Consider the following 15,641-nt stretch of genomic DNA (forward strand, 5'->3'; position numbering starts at 1 on the left):
TGACGTGCTGCCTGAGTCAGTGCTGTGTGGAGGAGCCGTGTCTCCCTGGGACAGAACTGAAGGATTTCATAGCAGTGGGAGTCTGGTAACGGTCCAACCATCGCAGACACGTAGAGCTTTCCCCGTTCTGCTGAGCAAGATGCAATTATTTTTATATATCCCAGGAGGTGGGGTGCACAGCTCAGGAATTGGAGTAATCGGGTATTGTGAACTTACTCACTAATCACATCTGTCAAATTAGAAGTTGAGATCCAGGTTTCATTCTTCACTGCTGTTATTTGCAGTTGAACGCTTACAGACAATATACAGAACGCCAAGTCTGAGCTGATCTCAGTGGGTGGAGTGAGGTTATCGAGGGGTTTTGAATGTAAATCCACACAATGAAGATCAGAATCGGGTGAGTTTTTTCCTGCTCCATCGTCTGATCTAATAAACACTCGGCACCTGTTCAGTTACCTTGAGTCAAATAGTTTGAATTCTCATTTTGGAAATGGAGTAAGGGGGGTTTCCTTTTCAAATAAATTAACCAAAACATCTTATTTATAGATTCCAATTTAAAACATTTAATATGTACACAGTCTTTGATATTTATGCTATCTTATCTACTAAAAGAAGCAAACTCAAAAAATACTCAACACAGACGGTAATGTGATTACGTGACTACATCACGTAATAAAGGAGTTAGTGAGAGTGGAAAAGGAGACCCTGGAAACCAAAAATTAACTCCCTAAAATCATCAAAGCAGCTCTTGAGAAAATCTCAAGAAGAGCCATTGAAAAAATATATTTTGAGCTCTGCAGTTGGATCTTTCAGACGCTGAATTGTAGATTTTACATCAAAGATTGATTTAGATTGAAGCAAAAGATCATAAATTTATTCTAAACAGGCTTCTGCTGAGAGTTCTTGAATTAAGGAGCAAAGATCACAGATGGTACTTTAGAAATAGACACTGTAGCCCCCACAATAAATGACATTTTCAGCAGATTAAGTTCCAGCTGTTACAGGCGTTCATCCAGCAGGAACAGAATATTGTCAGACTGTCAACACTAAACAACAGCAACAACAGCAGAATCCAACCCCTGCAGTCATTGATGAACTTGCTGATGTCTCTGGAGGCATCGTGACTGAGTGAATCCCTTCCCACACACACAGCAGTTGAATGGCCTCTCAGTGTGAGTGCGTTGGTGTGCCAGCAAGTTGAAAGACTTTGCGAATCCCTTCCCACACACTGAGCAGGTAAACGGTTTCTCCCCAGTGTGAGTGCGATGGTGAGCAGTGAGGTTGGACGACCGATTGAATCCCTTCCCACACACGGAGCATGTGAACGGTCTCTCCGCAGTGTGAGTGCGTTGGTGAGCAGTGAGGTTGGATGACTGCCTGAAACTCTTTCCACAGGAGGTGCAGCTGAATGGTTTCTCTTCAGTGTGAATTCGCTGGTGTCTCAGAAGGGTGGGTAAAACTGTGAATCCTTTCCCACACACAAAGCAAGTAAACGGTCTTTCCCCAGTATGGAGCCGCTGGTGTGCAATGAGGGAGGATGCCTGTCTGAAACTCTTTCCACAGGAAGTGCAGCTGAATGGTTTCTCCTTAATGTGAACACGCTGGTGTGACAGCAAGTGGGATGATCCAGTGAATCCCTTCCCACACACAGAGCAGGTGAACGGCCTCTCACCTCTATGAACACGCTGGTGAGACAGCAGGTGAAATGACTGAGTGAATCCCTTCCCACACTCGGAGCAGACGAACGGCCTCTCCCCAGTGTGAGTGCGTTGATGCACAGTGAGTGCTGAAGAATGCCTGAACATCTTTCCACAGGAGGTGCAGATGAATAGCTTTTCCTCAGTGTGAATCCGCTGGTGAGACCAAAGGCCAGATGACTGAATGAATCCCTCCCCACACACAGAGCAGGTGAACGGCCTCTCCCCAGTGTGACTGCGCCGATGGTTTTCCAGCAGGGAAGGATAACTGAATCCCTTCCCACAGTCCTCACATTTCCATGGTTTCTCCATGGTTCCAGTGTCCTTGTGTCTCTCCAAGTTGGAAGATCAGTTGAAGTCTTCTTCACACACACAGGACATGTGTACAGTTTCTCCTCGCTGTGAATGGTGTGATATTTCTTCAGGCTGTGTAACTGGTTAGAGCTCTTTCCTCAGTCAAATAACTGGAACACTCTCACTCGGGTGTGTTTGTCTCGATATCTTTCCAGTCACACTGATGTTTAAAATTGTTTCTCACAATTAGAAGAGACAAACGTTTCTCCTTCAACATTCAAAGTCTGAGGATTTTCAGGTCCTGATGAATTGAGTGACTGTCAGATGATGTTTGGTTTCAGTCTCACATCTGTAAATCCTCCTTTCTAATATCCTGTAAAAGGAATTTACAAACATTATCACTGTCAGTGGAGCATATAAATTCAGAATAGACAATTCTAGTTTCTATGTACTATTTTTTCCTCTCCATTCCCCCAAAGTGTAAATCCGCGTCCCACACACTCTCCCTCCTCCCTGGGTTGAAATCCAAACCCATCTCACCATCTGCACCATTTCTTTCCTCCACTCCCAGTTTTCTCCCTCCCTCTCCTCTGCCTGGGTTCAGTTCTCCAGCTCCTGTCTGCAGACTGACAATAAAACCAATTATTTTCTTTGCCAATTAACCTTTTTATCTACTATGTACACACTGTGTACGTTCCCTTGGCCGCAGAAAAATACTTTCCACTGTACTTCGGCAATTATGACAATAAATCAAATAATCAATCAGCCATGTGTACCATCTACAAGATGCACTGCAGTGACTCACCAAGGTTCCTTAGTCAGCACCTTCCAAACCCATGACCACTACCATCTGGAAGGACAAGAGCAACAGACACCGGGAACCCCCCTGAAGGTTCACCGTCAAGTCACTCACCACCCTGACTTGGAAATATATTGTCGTTCCTTCACTGTCGCTGAGGCAACATCCTGGAACCCCCTCCCCAACAACAGTGTGTGTGCCTACACCTCAAGGACTGCAGCTCACCACCACCTTCTGAAGGGAACTTAGGGATGAGCTATAAATGCACGCCTGACCTGCTCCTGTCCTTCTATATGGTAGAGGCTGCATGCCTGAGTGTGTGTGTCTGTTTGTGTGGGTGTGTCTAGATGGTCGTGGTCATTGGTTTGGAAGGTGCTGCCTCAGGAGTTCCCACAGTGCATCTTGTAGATGGTACATCCACTGCTACTACCGAGCGTCAGTGGTGGAGGGAGTGAATGTTTGTGGAAGGGGTGCCAATCAAGTCTGCTGCCTTGTCCTGGATGGTGTTGAGCTTCATGAGTCTTGGCTCACTGGGCTAAATCGCTGGCTTTTAAAGCAGACCAAGCAGGCCAGCAGCACGGTTCATTTCCCGTACCAGCCTCCCCGGACAGGCGCCAGAATGTGGTGACTAGGGGTTTTTCACAGTAACTTCATTGAAGCCTATTCGTGACAATAAGCGATTTTCATTCATTTCATTTTGTTGGAGCTGCACTCATCCAGGTAAGTGGTGAGCATTCCATCACACTCCTGACTTGTACCTTGTAGATGGTAGACAGGGTTTTGGGGGCAGGAGGTGAGTTACTCGCCGCAGAATTCCTATCTTCCGATCTGCTCTTGTAGCCACAGTATTTATATGGCTAGTCCAGTTCAGTTTCAGGTCAATGGTCACCCACCCCCAGGATGTTGATAGTGGGGGATTCAGTGATGGTAATGCCATTGCATGTCAAGGGGTGATGGTTAGATTGTCTCTGATTGGAGATGGCACTTGTGTGGCACACATGTTACTTGGCACTAGTTAGCCCAAGCCTGGATATTTTGTCTGACATCCCAAAACATTTCATGGGAGAGGCTATCATTCATCATTTAACACTGGAAGGATTTTATAGAGCAAATGTGACCAAAAACGTGGTCAAAGAAGTAGGAATTAAGGAGTATCCAAAGGAGGAAAATGAGGTGGGGATATTTAGGGAAGGAATTCCAGAGTTTACTGACTCTCCTAACAGTGGAAACGTTTTCTTCTGATCTACCCGCAGAAACCTCTCATCATTTTGATCACCAGCAATAACTTTCCCTCTGACCTTCTCTGCTGTGAGGAAGGAAATCCCAACGTCTCCAGTCTGTCCGTAAAACTGAAATCCCTCAACCTTGGTACCGTTCTGGTGAATCTCCCCTGCTCCCTCTCTGAGACATTGGCCTCCTTTCTAAATCCTGCTGCCTACATCTGGTCCCGAGACCCAGCTGAAGTCCCATCAGTGGTTTAATAAACGTTTACAATACCGTCCCTGTACTCCTGCCCATTTTAATGACAAGGATCCTTTGCACATTTTTGACACCTCATCAACTTGTCCTGCCACCTTCAAACATTTGTGTCCATAAACTCTAGGCCACTCTGTTCCTGCTCTGTTTAAAATTCTACTGTTCAGTTTATACTGTCTCTCCTTATTATTCTTTCCAGAATCCATCATTGGCTGTGAACCAAATCGGATATTCTGAGGGTGTGAAAGGTTCTACATGACTACATGGTTCAACTGAATCACAGATTGTTCCAGCGCAGAAGGAGGCCATTTGGCCCCTCGTGTCTGCACTGTCTCTCTGAATGAGCCTTTCACCCAGTGCCATTCTCCTGCCTTCTCCCTGTAACACTGCACATTGTTTAAAAAGTTATAGATTTTGCTCCAAAGATTAAATTGGGATTGATATTCAAAGTTAACGTTTTTACTGCCGAAACAGCTTCAGCTGGGAGTCTGAATGAAGAGTAAAGATCCCAGACAGCGGGTCTCCCAGGTTCACTGCAGGCCCGACAGCTCAATCAGTTCCACTCTCAGCTCAGGAGAGCTCAGCAGCTCCACACACTGTCCACAGGGGAGATCTCCTGGTCCAGTGGGACCAACATTCATAACTGACAGCACCAATAAAACTGGATCAATCGGTCGCTTGTCTCCTTGCTGTTTGGATCTTGTTGTGCACACACTAGTTGTTGTGAAATAACACAGAGCTTTTTGAAAGGAACTAACTTGTCTTCACATATTTAAAAAGACAACACACACTCACATTGTGTTTCATACAAAACAGATAATACTGGAGAATCTCAGCTATCTCAACTATGGAAATTCAGCATGTCCACGTTGACTCTCACTGGTTTTTACAGATGCAGCATAGAAAACATCCTTCTGGCTGCATCACAGCCTACTGTGACAACTGTTCAGCACAACACCACCAGAAACTACAGAGAGCCATGATCACAACCCAGTCCATCATGCAAACAAGCTTCCCATCCATTGACTCTGTCTACATCCCCCGCTGCCCGGGGAAAGTGGGCAGCATAATCAAAGACTACTCCCTTTGGGCAAGAGATACAAAGGTCTGAGATCACGTATTAACGGATCCGACAGGGAGGAGAATCTCTTTTGACGCCGAACTCGGGGTCGGTACCGGTTTTCTGATGCTCTGCCCCTGAAAATTGGTGTATTCTCGGAGTATGCCGCATGGCCTGAGGACCGCCCTGCGATGCTCCATCTCCGACTGGCCGAGTTCCCGACGACGTCGGATTCTCATGGGAACCTTGCATCATATTCAGTCAGGGAGGGCTGATCCGCGGGCAGGGGGGGTGGGGGGGAGGGCTGATCCGCAGGCAGGGGGGGTGGGGGGGAGTCTTCAATTGGGATTGGGAGCACTGTGGGGGGGGGGGGGGGGGGGGGCTGCAGCATGCGAGCAGCCAAAGTGGATACTACATTTGCAGTCCAGGTCTGCGGGCATAGTCTGCCTTGAAGCACGGCGAGGCTGCTGCTGGCCTCACCCTGCGCATGCGCGGCCACAGACCTTGCAATCCTCCAGGCCGTATCTGAAGCTAGAGATGGGACCGAAACGCTGCCAGCCCCCAGCCCCCCTCCCCCGGAGCAGGGAATCGGTGGCTGTTTTGTGCCAATTTACCTGGCGTAAAACACCACCGCTTACATGCCGGCGTGGGAACTTGGTCCAGCCCAATACTTTTCATTGTACCTCAATGAAAATTAATTTATATTCCCCTTCATTCTGGTTTATAATTGAGGGCCTGCACACTTGGATTTATGTATAATTTTTATCCCATCCATCCAATCTTCACATCATAGCAAACAAAAATCACTATTCACTAATTGGGATGATCGATGGCGTGTTCATTACCCGGCATTCCCCGCGGTGGTGAATGTCCCCTGTCGACACCGCAAGTAGTTGGAGCATGCGCAGTGTGTGAAGGCGCCTGCGAAAGAGACGCTTCTTTGTCTCAAAGGCAGCGGGTAAGGATGTGGAAATCCGAACGAAGCGATAGAGCCAGCTCTGGAGGGAGAGAGTTTCTAAGCACCGCGTGAAGACCCTAAACCAGGAACACGTACCTGCAGGTCCTGCGTTTGTAGCTTCGGGTCTTTTTCCCCATAACAGGCCCAGTTTAACGGCCGCCATCTTGATTCAGACGGTGCAATGCGCATGCGCGGGTTGCGGTGACGTCAAGTAATGGGCGGTGCTTCACAGTCTATTCCAGGCCAGGTCCTGGTGCCGGAACACACATCACAGGCTGCAGTGTCCCTCAGCTTGATTCATTTATTTGTCAAGTTCAAAGGATGGTCTCTTTCCTAATGTTCCCAATTAATGGGCTGGTTTCCGCAGGAGATGGCTGACATTTCAGGGACACTAAATTAATATTGGGCAGAGATATATCTAATGTAGCGGTACAGTCGCACAGTGGTTAGCACTGTTGCTTCACATCGCCAGGGACCTGGGTTCGATTCCCACTTGGGTCACTGTCTGTGCGGAGTCTGCACGTTCTCCCCGTGTCTGCGTGGTTTCCTCCCGGTGCTCCGGTTTCTTCCCACAAGTCCCGAAAGACATGCCGTTAGGTAATCTGGACATTCAGAATTCTCCCTGTGCACCCAAACAGGCGCCGGAATGTGGCGACTAGCGGCTTTTCACTAACTGCATTGCAATGTTAATGTCAGCCTACTTGTGACACTAAAAAAGAATATGATGTTCTGAAGGTTAGTCTTTGGATTTCTCTACACAGGGAGCAGCGAAGTCTGGGGGTCATTGATTATATTCAAACACGGGTTCGACAGATATTTGATCGACAATGGAGTTAAGGGTTATGGGGTTCAGGGAGGAAAATAGAGAGAATGCTGAGCTGAGGAGGGATTTTTTCACTCAAGGATGTGGTGAAGCTTTGGAATTCTCTATCCCAGAAGAATGTGGAGCCTCAGTCATCAGGTATGTTCAAGACAAATATTGATAGGTTTCTAGATATTGAAGATATCGAGGGATATGATCATGTGGGGAAAATGGTGCTGAGGTAGATCGGCCAAGGATCTCATTGAATGGTTGAGCAGACTCGGTGGGCCGAATGGCCTACTCTTGCTCCTATTCTAATCTCTGTGTCCTGGTCAGGAAGCAGTGAGCTGAGCTTAGATCTGTCAATCAACATGAATGGGCACCTTCAGGAGAATTGGGAGGGTGAATATTAGATACAGCAGCGTGTGTGGGGTGGAGATTTACAGCTTTTGGAGAACGAGAGAGGAAATAATATTCCATAGGAACTAGAATTGTCTGTTCTGAATTTCTATCCTGTACGAACAATGATAACTTTTGTTAATTGTTTTTAAAGGATATTTGGAGAGGTGGATTTATAGACAGAATCTCAAACATCATGTCGCGAAGTGACAAACTCACTCGATTCCTTCTGATCTGAATATCATCGGGCTCTGAATGTCGCCGGCAAGAAGGAGAAATGTTTGTCCGATCTATCGGCTTCAGAAGATTTTAAATATGAGTGTGACTGGAAAAGCACGAAGACCCACACAACACACACCCGAGTGAGAGAGTTCCAGTGAATTGATTGTGGAAAGAGCTTCAACCAGATACACAGCCTGAAAAAACATCACACCATTCACAGTGAGGAGAGACAGTGAACATGTTCTGTGTGCAGACAAGGCTTCCACTGATTGTCCAATCTGGAGAGACACGAGACCCAAAACATGGAGAAATCGTGGAAATGTGGGGACTGTGGGAAGGGATTCAGATTCCCGTCTAAGCTGGAGATACATCAACGCATTCACACTGGGGAGAGGCCGTTCACATGCTCTAAGTGTGGGAAGGGATTCACACAGTTATCCAGTCTGCAGTCACACCAGCAAGTTCACACTGGGGAGAGTCCGTTCACCTGCTCTCAGTGTGGGAAGGGATTCACACAATTATTCAATCTGCGGACACACCAGCGAATTCACAGTGGGGAGAGGCCGTTCACCTGCTCTAAGTGTGGGAAAGGATTTATTGATTCATCCACCCTGCTGATACATCAGCGAGTTCACACTGGGAAGAGGCTGTCCACCTGCTCTCAGTGTGGGAAGGGATTCAGACAGTTATCCAGTCTGCAGTCACACCAGTGGGTTCACACTGGGGAGAGGCCATTCACCTGCTCTCAATGTGGACAGAGATTCCGTGCTTTATCCAGTCTGCAGAAACATGAAAAAGGAATGAAATGTCCAATTCACCTAACAAGCACGTCTTTCGGGACTTGTAGGAGGAAATAGAAGCACTTGCAGGAAACCCATGCAGACGGACCACCCGGCATCGGCCCAGGCACCAGAATCGGCAACCCCAGCAAAAGATTTTTTTAAACTCTTCCCATCAGTAGATTGTAAAAGGATTACAGGACACAGATTTAAGATTGTGAACAAGAACTACAAGGGAGATAGGAGGTAGACATTTTATACAATGAGTGATAATGATATGGAACTCAATGCTCACACACAAAGGCCGATAATCTCCAGGTCCTGATAACCCGAATGGTGCTGTCAGAATTTGATGTGAGGATTGGTTGTGAGTTTCCTGTCTGCAAATCCCTTTCTAAGTCCCTGTGAAAGAAGTTTATAAAGGCATCACTGTCAGCCCCTCATAATCCTGTCCACGTCCATCAGGTCGTCCCTCAGTCTTCTCTGCTCCAGCTAAAACTATCCAAACTCTCTTCATAACTCAAATGTTCCATCCCAGGCAACATCCTGGTGAATCTCCTCTGCACCCCCTCCAGTGCAGTCACATCCTTCCTATAATGTGGCAACCAGAATTGCACACAGTATTCCAGCTGTGGCCTCACCAAAGTTCGATACAACTCCAACATGGCCTCCCTGCTTTTGTAATCGATGTCTCGATTGATAAAGGCAAGTGTCCCATGTGCCTTTTTCACCAGCCTATTAACCTGCCCTCCTGCCTTCAGATATCTTTGGACAAACACGCCCGAGGTCGCTTTGTTCCTCGGACATTCCCAGTATCAGACCATTCGTTGAAAACTTCCCTGTCACATTACTCCTTCCAAAGTGCATCGCCTCGCACTTTTCAGGGTTAAATTCCATTATCTGCCCATTTGATCATCATGTCTCCATCCTCCTGCCACCGAAGACCCTCAACCTAACTGTTAACCACCCGGCCAATCTTTGTGCCATCTGCAAACTTACTGATCCTACCCCCCCCCCCCCCCCCCCCCCCCACATAGTCACCTATGCCGTTTATATAAATGACACAACAATAGGGGCCCCAGCACAGATCCCTGCGATTTGCGTGATGCCAGAGGAATGTTTTTCAATGGAGACAAGATCCCCACCAACATCAGGGACAATGCCGCCTCTGTGTGCAGGAATTGAGGGCCTGCTGGAACTGGGTGGGGGCGGTGAGGCGGGAGGGGATTGTTGCGGAGGATTTCAGCTGGGGTTACGACGTTCGTGACAGCCCAGACACAGCCCATCCACTGTGCCGGCGTCTTCTACCCCACACGGGCCTCCTTTCACACCGCCCCCCCACCCCACCCACTCACACCGCCCCCCCCCCCCCGCCCACTCACACTGCCCTACCCCCCCCCCCCCCCCAATCAGCATATCCTTCTTCCCCGGTGGGTGCATCGAATCACGGAATCCCGCAGCGCAGCCATTGGGCCCATCAGTCTGCACCCACCCTCTGAAAGAGCGCCCCCGTCTCGGCCCACTCCCCCCGCCCTATTCCCATAACCCAATCTAATCTTTCGGACACTTAAGGGGGCAATTTATCACGGCCGATCCACCTAACATCAGGGGCTGGTTTAGCACAGTGGGCTAAACAGCTGACTTGCAATCCAGAACAAGTCCAGCGGTGCGGGTTCAATTCCTGTACCGGCCTCCCCGAACAGGCTCCGGAATGTAGCGACTAGGGGCTTTTCACAGTAACTTCATTTGAAGCCGGCTTGTGACAAAAAGCGATTATTATTATTAATCTGCACATCGTTCGACGGTGGGTGGAAACTGGAGCACCCGGGGGAAACCCACGCAGATACGGGGGGAGAACGTGCAGACTCCGCCACAGACAGTGGCCTGTGACGGTAATGGAACCCGGGTCCCTGGCGCCGTGAGGCAGCGGTGCTGACCCCTGTGCCACTCATCCAGCTGCCCTGTCTGTGGCCACGAAATCGCCTGATCCACCCCCCCCCCCCACCCCCACTCACTGCTGAGGTTCCAGTGAGACCCTGCCACCTCCACCCCTGTTCAAAGGCCCCGGGGCCCTTGCCCCAGTAAACATTGGCCAGTTTCTCGCCCAGGCTCCATTTTGAAGTCATCAAAGGGTAGGCCTTGTCTGGAGGAAGCCTGGATAGTAACAGACTTAGATCTCGGACGATACATGGAGGAGGGGGTTGAGGGGGGGGGGGGGGGGGGAGGGTGGGACACAAGATGGACTAGCTAGGGTTGGGTGGAGATACCATCAGCAGCCACATAAAGTTGATTCGAGGGTGAACTGGCTGCGGGGAGGGAGGGCTCAGGAGTCGCGGGGGCCGTGTTCCCCGCCCAAATTGGGGGTGGGGAGAGATGCGAGACCCTGTCAACGGCGTATCCTGGCCATTACTTTAAAAGCAGCCGGGTCCCTCGCCGGCCCCTTCCCTCGTTTAGGGAGCAGAACTGCCCCTTAAAAAAAATCAAGAAACAAACAAAAGGAAGTTGGGTAAATGCTTAAAGAAGAAGAGGGGAAAAAAAATCAGGCGTTCCGAGGAAAGAGTGGCCGGCGTGGGGCCACGCGGATCACCAGCCGAAAGAACTGGCACAGATTTGATGGGCCGAGTGGCCTACCTGCGCTGTACCGTTCTACGATTTCGGTTTTATTCGTCGTTGGCAAGGTCTGTGTTCACTGCGCCCCCGTAATCACCGACTTGAGTGGCTTGCTGGGCCATTTGGGAGCGAATCTGGAGGGACATGTGGCCCAGATGGGTGTAAGGACGGCAAGATATCTGCTTCCCCCCCAAAGGGGACGTCGGTGAACCAGGTGGGTTTAGAAAACCTTCTGGAACATACAGTGCAGAAGGAGGCCATTCGGCCCATTGAGTCTGTACCAACCCACTTAAAGCCCTCACTTCCACCCTATCCCCGTAACCCAATAACCCCATCTAACCTTTTGGACACTGAGGGCAATTTAGCACGGCCAATCCACCTAACCTGCACATCTTTGGACTGTGGGAGGAAACTGGAGCACCCGGAGGATAACCACGCAGACACTGGGAGAACGTGCAGACTCCGCACAGACAGTAACCCAGCGGGGAACCCAACCTGGGACCCTGGAGCTATGAAGCAACAGTGCTAACCCACTGTGCTACCGTGCCACCCTTTATTCAACGACAGTCGGCGACGGCTCCGTGGTCTTTTCATTCCAGATTGAACTCGAAGAATGTGCCTGGAGTGGGGTGCGGGACATCAAGCAGGGGGGGCTCCCGTCCGCCATCCAGCGACACCACCACCAACCTCACCCCCTCCCCTCGTCGTGTCGTCGAACACCCGTGTCGCCGCTTGATCTTCTCCGGGGAGGACGCAGTTGCCTTCGGGGAGGTCACCGATCTGCGCATGCGCGAGACGCTCCTTGCTTGTAAGTTAGGCGGAGTCAGGGGGGGCAGGGGGTAGAGACGGGAATCTGTATTCCTCGTCTGATTCTCACGTCCGGAACGATCTGCCCGGACTGCACGTGGAACGATACTTTTCACCGCACCTCGGTACCGCCGACAATAAATCCAAATCGATCCGTCAAAGGGCCGGCACGGGCGCGAGGGGCCAACTGGCCTCCCGTCGCCGCCGTGACGCTCCGGCTCACGCAGCAGCAGATTGACCCACTTTGAGGCCTAACGTCAATATTAAAGCAGCACGGTAAATCAGGCGGGGCGGGAAACCCGTCCTCAGCGGGAAACCCGCCTGACTGGGTTAAAATCGCGCCCCATTCCCCCCCCCCCCCCTTTAGCCGTGTATCCAGAATCATCCCCACCCCTTTTCCCTTTTCCTCTCTGTTTCCTCGAGTGTCGAATTCCTTCAAAAAGTGTCTGTTTGTGCAGATGGGCTGTTCGACTGAGCGGGGCATCGCCGGCATGGAGGGAGCATGCGCGAGTGCCGGCACCCGCCCGGGTCCGGTGGGGTAGGCGCATGCTCGGTGCGCGCTGGCCGGGACCGGCGTATGCTCGGTGCGCGCTGGCCGGCACCACCGGGTTCGGCGCATGCTCGGTGCGCGTGTTCGTGTGGGCGGTTGGTGGGGGACGCTCGCGTCCTTTTTAAAAGTCAACGGCTGGGCCCGGTGGCGTCGCAAGAAGGGGTCGGGTCCGGGCGATGTCACAATAGGCTGAGGGCCCCGCCCTCAGCCGCGTCCCCTCGGACGCATGCGCGGACATGGCAGTGGACCGAGGAAGGCGGCGCTGGACGGCGAGGGGGAGGCGCTCCGTCGCCGCCGTTCAGAGATCAAAAAGGTAGAAAGGTTGTGGGGCCCCGCCCACTCGTGAATTCCCTCCTCTTGTCACTGACTCGCAAAGCTCTTTGATTCCCCGTCACGGGACCATCTCTCCCATTTAAAGGGGAGGTTCCTCTGGCCCCCCGCCGCCTTAAAGGGGAGGTTCGCCAACTGTCGGCCGTCTTGTTTTCCTTTTGGCCACAGCATTTATTCTCTCCCCCCCCCCCCCCCCAAACACACCTACACAGTGAGGATATATATAAATATACACCAGGCAGGTCTGATTATAGAATTTACAGTGCTGGAGGCCATTCGGCCCATCGAGTCTGCACCGGCTCTTGGAAAGAGCTCCCTACATAAGAACTAGGAGCAGAAGTAGACCGTCCGGCCCTTCGAGCTCCGCCATTCTATAAGATCACGGCTGATCTTTTCCTGGTCTCAGAACCACTTACCCGCATTCTCGCCATATCCCGTAATTCCTTTATTTTTCAAAAAAACATCTACCGTATCTTTAAATATATTCAATGAATTAGCGGCTACTACTCCTTTCGGTAGGGAATTCCATACTTTAACCACCCTCTGAGTGAAGAAGTTCCTCCTTGATTCAGTCCTAAATCTGCTCCCCCTAATCTTGAGGCTATACCCTCTTGTCCTACTTTCACCGACCAGTGGAAACATCCTTTCTACTTCTATCTTATCCATTCCCTTCACAATTTTATATGTTTCTATTAGATCCCCCCTCAACCTTCTGAATTCCAGTGAATATAATCCCAACCTACTCAACCTCTCCTCATACGATAACCCCCTCAACTCCGGAATCAGCCTAGTGAACCTCCTCTGCACCCCCTCTAGTGCTAGCACATCCTTTCTCAAGTGTGGAGACCAAAACTGCACACAGTACTCCAGGTGTGGCCTCACCAGCACCTTGTATAACTGCAACATTACCTCTCTACTTTTAAACTCAATCTCCTTCGCAATGAAGGACAAAATTCCATTTGCTTTCCTAACTACTTGTTGCACCTGCAGACCAACCTTCTCTGACTCATGCACAAGTACACCCAGGTCCCTCTCCATAGCAGCTGCAACTTTTTACCATTTAAGTAATAATCCGTTCTATTGTTACTCCTACCAAAATGCATGACTTCACACTTATTGACATTATACTCCATCTGCCAGACCTTTGCCCACTCACTCAATGTGTCAATATTCCTCTGTAAGGTTTTACAGTGCTCAGTACACTTTGCTCTGCCACACACCTTCGTGTCATCTGCAAACGTGGATACCTTACACGTAGTTCCCAACTCCAAATCGTCTATACAAATTGTAAATAATTGTGGTCCCAACACCGATCCCTGAGGCACACCACTCGTCACTGATTGCCAGCCAGAATAGCACTAATTTATTCCCACTCTAGGTTTCCTGTTAGACAGCCAATCCTCTATCCATGCTAGTACTCTACCCTTAACACCATGCATCCTTAACTTATGCAGCAGCCTCTTGTGCGGTACCTTGTCAAAGGCCTTTTGGAAATCTAGCTTCACCACATCCACTGGGTCCCCTTTGTCTACCTTGCTCGAAATGTCTTCATAGAATTCCAAGAGATTTGTCAAGCATGACCTGCCCTTCATGAATCCATGCTGCGTCCGTCCAATGGGACAATTTCTATCGAGGTGCCCTCCTATCTCTTGATAATAGACTCAAGCATCTAGCCCAGGACAGAGGTTAGCTAACCGGTCTATAATTCCCCATCTTTTGTCTACTTCCCTTTTTAAACAGTGGCATCACATTTGCTATTTTCCAATCCTCTGGGACTGCCCCAGTGTTCAGCGAATTTTGGAAAATTACTGCCAGTGCATCTGCTATTACTCCAGCCATCTCTTTCAGTACCCTGGGATGCATTCCATCAGGGCCAGGAGACTTATCTATCCTGAGCTCCATTAGCTTGCCCAACACTTGCTCTTTCGTGATAGTAATGGTTTCCAGGTCCTCACCGACCTTCTTCTCTCGGTCAATTGCTGGCATGTTATTAGTGTCCTCCACTGTGAAGACCGATACAAAATATTTGTTCAATGCCTCCGCCATTTCATCATATCCCATAACTAAATGACCACTCTCATCCTCTAATGGACCAATGTTTACTTTAGCCACTCGTTTTAGTTTTATTTAATTATAAAAACTTTTGCTATCTATCCTTATATTCGGTGCCAGTTTTTTTTCGTGTTCTATCTTACTTTTCTTTATGGCTTTTTTCGTGGATTTCTGCTGACCTTTAAAGTTTTCCCAATCTTCTAGTTTCCCGCTGATCTTGGCCACTTTGTAAGCCTTCTCTTTCAATTTGACAGCCTCATGTATCTCCTTAGACACTCATGGCAGATTACCTCTTCTTACAATTCTTCCTTCTCAGTGGAATATACTTTTGTTGAGCACTATGAAAGATTTCTTTGAAAGTACTCCACTGCTCCTCAACTGTCCGACCATAAAATATTTGTTTCCAGTCTACTTTAGCGAGGTCCTTCCTCATTCTATCGTAGTCCCCTCTGTTCAAGCATCGGACCCTGGTATTGGATTCTATCATCACACTCTCCACCCTATCTCTACCCCTCATCATTTTATAAACTTTGATGAAATCTCCCCTCGGGCCTCTTCTCTTCCAAAGAAAACATTCCCCGCAGCCTCTCCAGCCTTTCCCCACGGCTGAAACTCTCCTAGTCCGGGCACCTTCTTGGTAAATTCCACCATGAAAACTCTCCTCCTGGTTTTCAAATCCGTTGATGGCCTCGCCCCCCCCCCCCCCCGTATTTGTAATCCCCCCCCCCCCGAGGTCTCTGAGCTCCTCCAATTCTCACCTCTCGTGCCATTGGTGATCTTCCCACCGCTTAAGCTGATCAAGCAGG

At 49.6% G+C, this 15,641-nt stretch overlaps 1 protein-coding gene across 2 annotated transcripts; it reads right to left on the reverse strand.

Moving 5' to 3' along the window:
• Nucleotides 1–1,026: 1,026 nt before the first annotated feature.
• LOC119961641 (zinc finger protein 180-like) lies at nucleotides 1,027–6,525 on the reverse strand. Of its 2 annotated transcripts, none has more exons than XM_038788929.1 (2): nucleotides 6,381–6,525; nucleotides 1,027–2,364 (listed from the first exon to the last, which is right to left on the reverse strand). In XM_038788929.1, exon 2 carries the CDS (start codon nucleotides 2,007–2,009, stop codon nucleotides 1,086–1,088), a length of 924 nt encoding a protein of 307 aa, XP_038644857.1. In that variant the 5' UTR covers nucleotides 2,010–2,364; nucleotides 6,381–6,525; the 3' UTR covers nucleotides 1,027–1,085. The 2 variants fall into 2 exon arrangements, with proteins under 2 accessions (XP_038644857.1, XP_038644858.1); XM_038788930.1 differs by lacking the exon at nucleotides 6,381–6,525 and adding an exon at nucleotides 6,172–6,360.
• Nucleotides 6,526–15,641: the final 9,116 nt, after the last annotated feature.

Source organism: Scyliorhinus canicula, unplaced genomic scaffold (genome assembly GCF_902713615.1).
Source record: "Scyliorhinus canicula unplaced genomic scaffold, sScyCan1.1, whole genome shotgun sequence".
Taxonomy (NCBI): Eukaryota; Metazoa; Chordata; class Chondrichthyes; order Carcharhiniformes; family Scyliorhinidae; genus Scyliorhinus; species Scyliorhinus canicula.

Excerpts from the sequence above, each read along its gene's own strand:
- LOC119961641 (XM_038788929.1), bottom strand. The coding sequence starts at position 2,009 with ATGGAGAAACCATGGAAATGTGAGGACTGTGGGAAGGGATTCAGTTAT.